This window comes from Acipenser ruthenus, chromosome 2 (genome assembly GCF_902713425.1).
Source record: "Acipenser ruthenus chromosome 2, fAciRut3.2 maternal haplotype, whole genome shotgun sequence".
Classification (NCBI taxonomy): Eukaryota; Metazoa; Chordata; class Actinopteri; order Acipenseriformes; family Acipenseridae; genus Acipenser; species Acipenser ruthenus.
In genome coordinates this window covers 76,336,258-76,347,474 of record NC_081190.1, presented here as the reverse complement: position 1 = coordinate 76,347,474, position 11,217 = coordinate 76,336,258, and the positions used below count along the sequence as shown (strand labels likewise).

At 39.1% G+C, this 11,217-nt stretch overlaps 1 protein-coding gene and 1 long non-coding RNA gene across 4 annotated transcripts; one reads left to right on the top strand and one right to left on the bottom strand.

The window, feature by feature from the left end:
• Window positions 1-1,927: 1,927 nt before the first annotated feature.
• On the bottom strand, window positions 1,928-9,312 carry LOC117970482 (E3 ubiquitin-protein ligase Topors-like). Of its 2 annotated transcripts, none has more exons than XM_034918266.2 (2): window positions 9,224-9,312; window positions 1,928-7,739 (listed from the first exon to the last, which is right to left on the bottom strand). In XM_034918266.2, the coding sequence occupies exon 2, from the start codon at window positions 7,734-7,736 to the stop codon at window positions 4,827-4,829; it is 2,910 nt and encodes a 969-aa protein (XP_034774157.1). In that variant the 5' UTR covers window positions 7,737-7,739; window positions 9,224-9,312; the 3' UTR covers window positions 1,928-4,826. The 2 variants fall into 2 exon arrangements, with proteins under 2 accessions (XP_034774157.1, XP_034774158.1); XM_034918267.2 differs by lacking the exon at window positions 9,224-9,312 and adding an exon at window positions 9,058-9,180.
• LOC117408404 (uncharacterized) lies at window positions 9,296-10,822 on the top strand. Of its 2 annotated transcripts, none has more exons than XR_004545375.3 (3): window positions 9,296-9,384; window positions 9,663-9,801; window positions 10,501-10,822. It is a non-coding gene; the product is annotated as an uncharacterized LOC117408404 (long non-coding RNA). The 2 variants fall into 2 exon arrangements; XR_004545376.3 differs by having other exon boundaries at window positions 9,303-9,384; window positions 9,635-9,801.
• Window positions 10,823-11,217: the final 395 nt, after the last annotated feature.

Genomic DNA, 11,217 nt, shown 5'->3' with positions numbered 1-11,217 from the left:
ATAAACCCAAGCACCCAACAGCAGCGTTCATGTAAATTAATCTTTGTATGGGTTACGTTCTGGCCTCCAAGCTAAGCAATTCAGTACTGATATATCATTTTCAGTTACTTGAAAACCTCTCTCTAATTTAAAGTATTTGGAGTATTTCAGGCAATGTATTCTAATATGACTATCACTTGCCTGAAATATTAAAAAGCCCTTTTTTATCAATTTAAAGTAGAATAGTAGACTACAGTATTGCTGATATCATTCACTATTTCAGAAACTGTGAACTTAAGCTATCAATTTAATTTATTAAAAGTACCATTATTTCCTGCTTTGTTATGATATGCGACAGATTCATTTACTGCAGTAATACCCTAAAAGTGAAACTCTTAAATGGTATCTTTTGTTAGATTTCCATGTTTGTTTAAAGCTTTCACTTTTGTGCATTCTTCTAAAGAATATAGATTACAAAGCATATCTGTGATATTCATCCCCTGCCATGACTAAATCACCATGACCTACATCCACTGTATGCACATATAAAAATGTATGTTTAACATAACTTGACATACCTTCATTAAAAAAAAAAAAAAAAAAAAATTTGACTACTAATACAAAAATATGTCCAGACCGAGTTTCATCGTAACTGAATAAGCACAATAAGACAGTGAAACGTGGTGCCTTCAGATATCATTAGCAAGTTTAATCAAAACTGGACAACAGGTACTCAATTTATGTTAAACTGTAAGTGACATATAACTGTACATATATCCCAAGAATATGATACACTAAATAACGTCCTTAACAAGTTGAATCTACTAAAGTTTCATTTAAAAACTGAAATTTAATAGGATCCTAACTTCGTATTTTACATAATTATGTTTGAATCCTCCCCCAAACCATGTCTGTGTGTGGAGGCTGTGTGGTCCAGTGGTTAAAAAAAAGGGCTTGTAACCAGGAGGTACCTGGTTCAAATCCTACCTCAGCCAAGGACTCATTGTGTGACCCTAAGCAAGTCACTTAACCTCCTTGTGTTCAGTCTTTCGGGTGAGACGTAGTTGTAAGTGACTCTGCAGCTGATGCATAGTTCACACACCCTAGTCTCTGTAAGTCGTCTTGGATAAAGGTGTCTGCTAAATAAACAGACAAATAATATTGTCTCCCTTTTGCAAGTAGGTCACTTGTTTGCCATTATTTTATAACTTCCTCAAACATCATAAATTGTGCAGTGCAGTGCAAGCTTTAGATGCTGAAAAATGCTAATTCAGCAAATCAGGACTAAAGCCCCTTTCACACTGGCATGCTCTACCCAGGTCAGGACCCAATGTCATGCAGGTCAGCTACGCGATTTCACACTGCTTTTGATAAAGCAGGGTTGACCAGGGTGACAAATGCAAGTTAACAATGCATGTATCGATGCCCCGGAAGCAGCCTGTTACAGACGCTTCCATCCAACCTTCTCTGGATTGAACTGTTGGCCCAAATGTTGATTAGAGCAAATGTTTCTACATCCCTGCTGCAAACTGGCTCATGGTGCGTCTCATGCAACAAAAATATGGCTAAACAGAATAAACAAAAATGTTCCTTGCGGAAGTGAAACCTTCAAGCAGGCGTGGCCGTTTGTTATTTTTTTGTCTGCTTAAGCAGGCCATCATGCATTGTGTCTCTCTCAACCCGGGTCAAACCGTGTTGACCCACATCCTGAGGTGGGTCGCTGGGACCCGGGTCAACCCGGGTACAACACCGGTACGTGGTTTCACACTACGCAGGATTGTGTTCCAGGTAGCCAAAACCCAGGTAGGAGTGCCAGTGTGAAATGGGCTTTACTTGATTTAGACAAGCTTACAGTAAATAGTTTAGCAGTCATCATTTCCTCCCAGCAGGCATGACAATCTGTATTTGAATAGGTGTAAAATGTTACAAAGAAAAATCTTGCAATTAGTTTTCAAACATACAGGTTTTTAATCCATTCAGTAGACAAAGATCTGGGCATGAACACTTTTAGTTGAGTAAATATGACAAGACAAATTTATTTATTTTCTGTTTGCATTTCATAATATAGAAATTAAATGTGCCATTTGTGCTAACAGGGAAAAAAAATATATATATATATAAAAGCGCTTATTTATTCCATGGAAATTTAACACGTTTACATTAGTAGTCATTCTTTTCTGACTGGATTGTTGTAGTAATGGTGCATCTTAATGCACATAATTTTGCACATCAAGCAATGAATTTGGCATTGTCATGACACTGAACAGTTTAATGAAATTTGGTTAACAAAGTTACATTTCAGCAAATCAATGATGGCATTCAAATGCTGCAGTTTGCAATAAAAACTTAAATATCTACTGAAATTAAATGTCCAAATATCAGTTACAATAAAATGTATTAATACAAAGATGTTCAAGGTTGATTTTATACAAATCTAAAGTGGCCACTCACAAAATTGAACCCCGGTGTGTTGATTTGTCACCATTTAATATTTACAAGAAATCCATTCCTTTATATTTGCTGTATCCTGTGTTGTACATATTGCAGCCATATATTACGTACTGTGACTCTCACAGGCCAACTCTTCCCAGTGAAAGTTGAAATGCCTCTGGTTTTATTCCTCAGAATAATTTAGGACCCAAGTGTGTGAATAAAAATATCAACACAATCACAATCAGTGCATTTTGTAAACACAACAGGGTATTATGTAGGCTAACCCTTTAAACAGCATAAAATAGCAGCTACTTAAAGAGTTCACCCTGAGAATTCAGTATAGTATGTGTAGCCCATCTTGGTGGTTTTAGTAATGGCGAGTACCCTTACTATAAAAGAAATTAAATGCATTTGTACATATGTGTGTGTGTGTGTGTGTGTGTGTCTGTGTACAGTGCCTTGCAAAAGTATTCAGACCCCTGACCAATTCTCTCATATTACTGAATTACAAATGGTACATTGAAATTTCGTTCTGTTTGATATTTTATTTTAAAACACTGAAACTCAAAATCAATTATTGTAAGGTGACATTGGTTTTATGTTGGGAAATATTTTTAAGAAAAATAAAAAAACTGAAATATCTTGCTTGCATAAGTATTCAACCCCCACACATTAATATTTGGTAGAGCCACCTTTCGCTGCAATAACAGCTTTAAGTCTTTTGGGATAAGTATGTACCAGCTTTGCACACAGTGTCGGAGTGATTTTGGCCCATTCTTCTTGGCAGATTTGCTCCAGGTTGTTCAGGTTGGTTGGACGACGCTTGTGGACCGCAATTTTCAAATAGTGCCACAGATTCCCAAATGTCCTGCTGAAAGATGAATTTCCTCCCAAGCTTCAGTTTTTTAGCGGACTGAAGCAGGTTCTCTTGCAGTATTTCCCTGTATTTTGCTCCATCGTTTCTTCCTTCAATTTTAACAAGATGCCCAGTCCCTGCTGATGAGAAGCAACCTCACAGCATGATGCTGCCACCACCATACTTCATTGTAGGGATGGTGTGTCTTGAGGCATGGGCAGCGTTAGGTTTGCGCCACACATAGCGCTTTGAGTTTTGGCCAAAAAGCTCCATCTTGGTCTCATCTGACCACAAAACCTTTTCCCACATCGCAGCTGGGTCTCTCTCATGCTTTCTGGCAAACTCCAGACGTGCTTTCAGATGGTACTTTTTGAGTAACGGCTTCTTTCTTGCCACCCTCCCATACAGGCCAGTGTTATTCAGAGCTCTTGATATGGTTGACTGGTGCACCATTACTCCACTCCCAGCCACTGCTCTGTAGGTCCTTCAAATTGATTGTTGGCCTCTGTGGCTTCTCTCACAAGTCTCCTTCTTGTTTGAGCGCTGAGTTTTGAGGTACAGCCTTTTCTTGGCAGTGCCTGGGTGGTGTGATGCAGCTTCCACTTCCTGATTATTGATCCAACTGTGCTCACTGGGATATCCAAACACTTGGATATTATTTTGTACCCTTTCCCTAATCTATGCATTTGTATTACTGTATCTCTAACTTCTGTAGAATGCTCTTTGGTCTTTATTTTCCTTCACATTCACAGCCTGACCAATGATCATTCAACAGTGGGGTTTTTATCCAGAAAATGTGATAGCAACTTTAATGGTTCACAGATGGAGGCCAATGGTAAGGTAATTGTGTCCTCGTTAGGGCAATTTCTTTCATCGGTGTAAACTGGGAGCTTCCACAGCACAGGGGTTGAATACTTATGCAAGGAAGATATTTCAGTTTTTTTTATTTTTCTTAAAAATATTTCCCAACATAAAACCAATGTCACCTTACAATAATTGATTTTGAGTTTCAATGTTTTAAAATAAAATATCAAACAGAACGAAATTTCAATGTACCATTTGTAATTCAGCAATATGAGAGAATTGGTCAGGGGTCTGAATACCTTTTCAAGGTACTGTATATATATATATATATATATATATATATATATATACACACACACACACACACACACACACACACACACGCATATACATACACACATATACATACATACATACATACACACACACACACACACACACATACCACTACATTATTAAGTTAAGATACAGTGCACAGTGAAGCCTAAAATACAAAGGCTCATGTTTTTATTGTCTAGGGAATAACAGAGCATATAAATCCCTTCATTAAAGAAGTCTCAAACATAAGAATAAAAATGTTTTTGGCAGTTTTATTATAAGAAAGTTTGTATGTACATTTATAAGGAAAGGTCTCCCGCAGTAAGTAATATGTTACATATTTTATTTATTTTGACAGCTCTGCAGTTGTTGCACCCTATCATCATCATAATACCACAAATGTTCAATATGGAAATGTTAAGTGAGGTTTATTTATTTATTTACAAATCCCAGCATGAGGTCCTGTGTTGAAGGGCTTAGAGATACAGTTGTTTTTTTGAGGGGAGTTTTCTACACTACTCTGTTCCTCTAATCTAGTCTCTTGGGAGTTTGAGGGGCTGCCAGTCCCAGTACTGCTCTCATCACTTAAGACAAGAGAAGTCTGCCAGCTTACGCTTTTAATTGTGTCACCTGTATCAGTAGCTTCCCTGGCTTTAGTCAAAACATCATCCTCTGAAATAGCAGATGCACTGTGCTCAGCTAGGACATGACTTTCATGTATATTGGTATCAGCCAAGCTGCCGGTGGTGCTGGAGATCTCATTTTCATTGCTGCTGTCGCTCTGATCACTTGTGTTGCCTGTCTGATCACTTGCTTCTGCTGCTTGATCACTTACGTTTCCAGTATAATCTCTTGTTTCCCTGGCATGGTCACTTCCATTCTCTGCGTGATCACTTCCATTCTCTGCGTGATCACTTTCATCCCTAGCATGAACATTTTCCTTCTCTGCTTGATCACTTGTTTCCCTGACATGATCACTTGCTTCCATTGCATGATCACTGTCACTGTCAATAGTGATGACAGTTGGGGCTCGATGTCCTGCCTTTTCCCTGCTTCTGTGGCGCTTGCATTTTTTTTTGTGTTTTTTATGCTTCTTGTGACGGCGGCTACTCTCTCCTGTTGCCTTCCCCTCATAGACTATTTCCACACTCAGACTTCTGCTCTTCTTACGAGACTTTTTGTGATATCGCTCACTGCTCCCCCTCTTTTCCGGAAGGCTATATGAAGACGATGAGTAGGACTTTGAGGTCACTTCTTTTGATGTGCCCTCCAGATGACGGGTTTTGTATTTTCTTTTCCCGCTGGGTTTATCATGCCTGGATCTCCGATGGGCAGAATGGGAAGCCCTGGAACTGCTGCTAGAGAGGCTTCTCGACCTTCGCCTTTCCCTGTGGTGGTAATCCCGGTGGCTGCTGCTGCTTCTGTTGCTTCTACTTCTTGAATGAGATCTGGCCCTACGTTCTGGACTCACATAGTAACTTGCGCTATAGGACCTATTTTGCATGTACAATGAATCGTTGCTTCCCCTGTCCCTGCTGTAATGGCTGTAAGAGTCCCAGTAGTATGAATAGGATTTTTCATGACTGTGCCTTGAGTAACTCTTGTCGTTATCTCTGCTCCGTTGCCACCCCATGTCTCTTGAAGGGGGATAGTCCCTGCTGCGTGATCTTGATTGCCTTCTTCCTCTTGAAAGCGTACTGTCACTGTTCAATGACGTTGTCGTGCTTCTTATTGACCAACTCTTCTCTGTGCTTTTTGATCTCCTTTTTTTGTTCTGTCTAGATCTTTCTTTGCTCCTCGATCGGTCTCGTCTGTGGTGCCTTCTGTCATCATGCGCATGCATTCCTTTGCTGCAAGTCTTGCTGGTATCGGTCCCTCTTGAAATGGATTGGTCTCTGCCCTTACTTTCTTTCTTATTGGACTTTTCATGTCCATGAGGGGACTTGTCTTTGGACACAACAGAACACACAGAGGAAGGAGGGCTGCTGATGCTTGGAAATCGCAAGTGCTGGGGTTGAGCAGGGACATCTGTGCTTTCATTGTGGACAGACTCCTCAGAGTCAGAAGACAGTTGGACAAGCTCAGGAGTCCTTTCGGCCAAGGGCTTGACAAAGCCCACAATAACACAGTCCTCATCAGTGGAGGAGGCATCGGCCCCTTCATTGGCTGATGGATCAGTCTTAACTTCAGCACTTTCCTGCACTGAAGGCATTACCTGTCCTTCCTCATCACCACTGGTCTCAGATTCAGATTCGCTGACCGAAAACGTTGCTGGCTGCACCTGCTCCGTCGCTGAGTAAGAAGGGCCAGGAGTTTCATCATCCCAGGGAGCCTGGCTGAGGCCACTACCAGCCATGGAAACCATCCCTTGATCCTCTTCAGTATCAGCTTCATCAGCCGATATAGTGATGACCGACAATTCCGAACTGCTCCCTTCCTCATAGGACGGTGCTGGACAGTCATAAACAGCATGCTGATCATAAGCATCCATATTGTAAGGAGCCCGAGCAAAGCTGATGAACTCGTGCAAGAAATGTTCAGTACGGGTAAGTAAAAAAGGCTTCAGTTCATTTTGGATAGCCTGGTCTTCCATGTCACACCTGGTGATCCGTGTCATGATGATGTGCTGGACAATGTTCACCAGAGATCCGTGGGCACCGTACAACACAGTGAGCTCACGTTTTAGCCAGGGCACCAGTCGGTGAAGACAGGCTGGGTTTCTCCTGAAAAATTCGGCAGAGATGTCCCTGTAGCGCCCGCCATCGTGCACATTTCGGACTCTGACCCCAGTTCTGTAGAGAGCCCGTCTGAAACTGATCATCTCTTGCTCCTGCATTAGCCTGACAGACCTGCCCTCAGTCTGGGCTCGCCTCCTTGCTGCAAGTCGCAGCATCATGCGTTGAACTCCCCGATTGCGTTGGGGAGGAGCATTTCCTGTTGGCCCTTCAAACAAAATTCCATTGTCTGGGGGCGGGGAAGTCCTCCTTGTCACTGTTGTGCGGTACCTGAACCTGTGCCCATCTAGACTACCAAAGGAGCCATTCTCAGTCGGTCGCAAAATGAATTCTTTAAAGTCGTTCTCTGCTTTTATGGTGTGGAAGATCGAATTAAAGGGCTGCTTGCAGAGCGGGCACTCTGCTTTGTTTTTTGACCATTCATGGATGCACCGAAAACAAAACTTGTGCAGACAGCGGTCCAGGTAGGCCATGTTATTGAACCTGTCCAGGCAAATGGGGCACTTGGAATCGGGAGAGGCTTCTGCAGACATTGTCTGTGAAATTTTACTTGATCCATCTTTGGGTACATTTTTTTTGCGCAGTCTCAGCTTCTTCTTTGTAGATGCCATGATCTGTACATATACATGAAATAAAAATAAACAAATAAAAATTATGAAAACATATGCTTTAAGGGTTTTTCATAAATACTGATTGCATACTAAAAACCTTAAAATTATGTGATTTGCCCAAAATCAGCCAGTAGTAAATGATTGTATTAAAAAGTAGCCATCTGGTTATGGTGGCTTGACATTAATAAAATGCAAGTTCTAGAATTTTAGTTTCAAAGTTACTGTATAACACTGTCTCAGAAACCCGCTAAGCTGATAAACTGCAGAAATCTTTATAAATAAAGAAACAAAGTTAAGTTCTTAAAACAAAGTTAATAAATAATCGCTTAATAAAAAAATAAAAATAAAAAAAACACTTAAATAAAATAAGTGTTCGCAAACATAAATTACTTTTAATAAACCTACAATTTCATGGTATGGACCTGTGACCTTTAAGGACAATAAATAACAAAAGGAAGTAGGCAACAGCATTTTGCATTTCAAATTAAATAACACAAAGGATCGTTTTCTTTCGTTAACTTTATTCTGGCAAACAATCCAATATGTTAATTGTACTATTACAGCTAAAGGGACAAGGTCAGATGGAACAGGGATACAATGAAACCTCCACTACTAACATTTTTTTTCTTTAATTAGTTAAATATATACAAAAAAAGAATCACAACAGGGTAAAGTCCTGTCTATAGCTGCAACATAGCAACTGTCAAACGAGCCCACTTCGACTCCAAGAACATTGATTTACAACCTTAAGTTAACTGCACAAGCATTCTTCAACTGCAGAATACACAGACAGCAAGCAACGTGTGTCACCAAAGGCTTCGTTGAATCATCGTCACAGGAATGAGTGACAGTCAAACAAAAAAACGATATTGCAAAATACGTATTACTTTTACAGCAGTATGTCGCATTTTCGTGTCAGTTCTAATGATAAATCTGAGGGAGGACATTTTGAATGTTTAAAATGACATAAGGCCTGGTTGAGACGGCAATACAAACTACACAGCATTGTGTTCAAATACAATTTAAAAAAAAAAAAAAAGCTGAATACATCAAGTTTCTGCTATTTCAACTAATGTCAATATCGTTTTATATGTCTATGAAATGGTATTGTCCATATTACAATTGAATCGAACCCATTCTCGGCCCACAATTCCTGTTTCATTGTTTACTCACAGAACGGGAGTTATATGCGAACTGTGCCAGAATCCCAAGGTATCAAAAAGCAAACAAGACTTTTTTTTGTTTTTACAAGTTTATAAAATATATACATATGTTTCAGTTTAAAAAAACGAACCAGCCAGTAGAGCACCGCATTTCTTACCTGCAATGAGCATGGACAGGAAAAGCAGTACTCCAGACGTTAATCTATAAACTGCTTTTTAGTAATTGTAACCACAGCTATGACGCCGGTAATGATGACATGTCATATGTCACAAATGTTTCTCAACCATGACACAAAACAGTTTTGTGATTGTTTACTTCCTTACTTGTTGTCGAAGATCTCACAGCACGGTTATCAAGTCTTCATAAACCGGAAAAGACGGCATTGACGATGACCCGGATGTGTTACGGTAGCGGGTCATTCTGAACTCCACACAGTTTAAACCTGAGGAATTGATGATATCTCCCTGTCGATTTGGAGGGGCAAGTAAGTATAAATATCCAGGGTTGTGTTCAAAATAAAAACGTAATATTCCAAAAATCGGACATTATACAAAAAAAAAAAAAAAAACAACACCACACAACACATGTTAATATTAAAAAAATAAACTCCCAAATCTCTTGTAACTCTTATCGACAATAATAATAATAATTTGTAATCAATGTATTCATGTTGGTGGCGCTGTGAGACATGTTAAAGTACTGTTACTGGCACCGTGTTGGTAACTCTTCTTTAGGTTTGCTTGCCTGGTTGTTTGTTTCCAGTTTACTCGCTGTTGCTTCGGGAAGACTCGAGGATTAATAAGACTGAGGCTGTTTCTGGTGTTTCAGACAGGATAGACCTGAAGCAACGTTTACAATGATTTATGTCAGCGAACGTGCACTCGACAGGATGTTATCTTTGGTAAGTACTACTGTACCACATACATTAGACAGAAGTGATATAGCGCGTAGAGAAAGAATGTATAGATTTTGTGTAGATCATGGTATATCGAATAAATAAAGCAAGCGGTGGGTGAGGCGCCTTACATAATTTAACGGCCATAGTGGGATAATTGCATCGTACAAGTGGTTTAGTCGATTTCACTGTGACTAACTTCTGGACGAGAACATACCAGTGAATTCACAAACAAAATGTGTTTTAAAATACACCATAGCATGCTAATCAGAAGAAAATGTAAACCAGGAAGGATTTAGACGATTTGAAAAATAGTTGTTTTTTGTTAGTTTTAGTGCAAATATAATTCGACCACATTATTTGCCTACTTACACAAATCTACATTGTGCTATATATTTGGCCTGGCATACGGGACACAAATAATAATACCGTTTTCATGTCTAACTAAGCACATGTTGAGGGAAAAGGAGAGTACTAAGGAGAGGCTAACTTAATCCATTTGTGTATCTTTTTGTGACTACAAGGGTATGGTTTAGTACGCTGCAGTCAGCACTAAACTTGATCTAGTTTACCTGACGACTCCAAGGAGCTGATCAACTTTTGGTACAATGCTATTGTGATCATCATTGAGACTAATGTTAGGCCATGCAAGTTGAGAAATGTAACACCATTTGTATACATCTACACTTTTGATTTTCACTTCAGATACTTCTAGTAATAGTGGTTCTGTCCTGGGGATATGTCATCTATGCAACAAGAATCGCAGCAAAGTGGCAACTGGAAAAGCAATTCAAGACCACAAACTGAACTCTCAATTTGGAACTGAATGTAAACATGAATGAAACCAGATGCATCAGAAAGCTTGTGTCAGAAACTCGGATGTTTAAAACAACAACAACAATAAAAAAGTGATTTTACAATTTATGCTCAACTGATCCTTTTTCATTAAATATGGTTTAATCAAAATATATATGGAAAATGATATTGTAAATAGTGTGCATGTAAAATAAAACTATTTAAAAAATAACATTGTGTACATTTAGTATTTTGTTGTCATGCCTCTGAATCCAATCAAGTTTAAGTATTAAGCAGTTGAAATGGACTGAAACGGAGTGGCAAAATAAGTACCCCAGATGTGCAAAAATCATGAACATGTTATAACAATGTATCTACAAGACGAATACAAAGGAAATCCTACCAAGTTGTATGGTCAAGATTTTTCTTAATACATTTTATATTGTTAAACCATAATAACCTCAGATTTTGTGATTGCAAGTTAACTAGTTATAGTAAACCCAGTCCTCTAACTTACTGATCAAGTATTTTAAACCTAGACTTGTGGAAAACTGCATATTGAGCTGTGATGTAACTTGGCTATGGTATGATTTACTACAGGTTATTCAGTTGTCAACATTTTGGAAC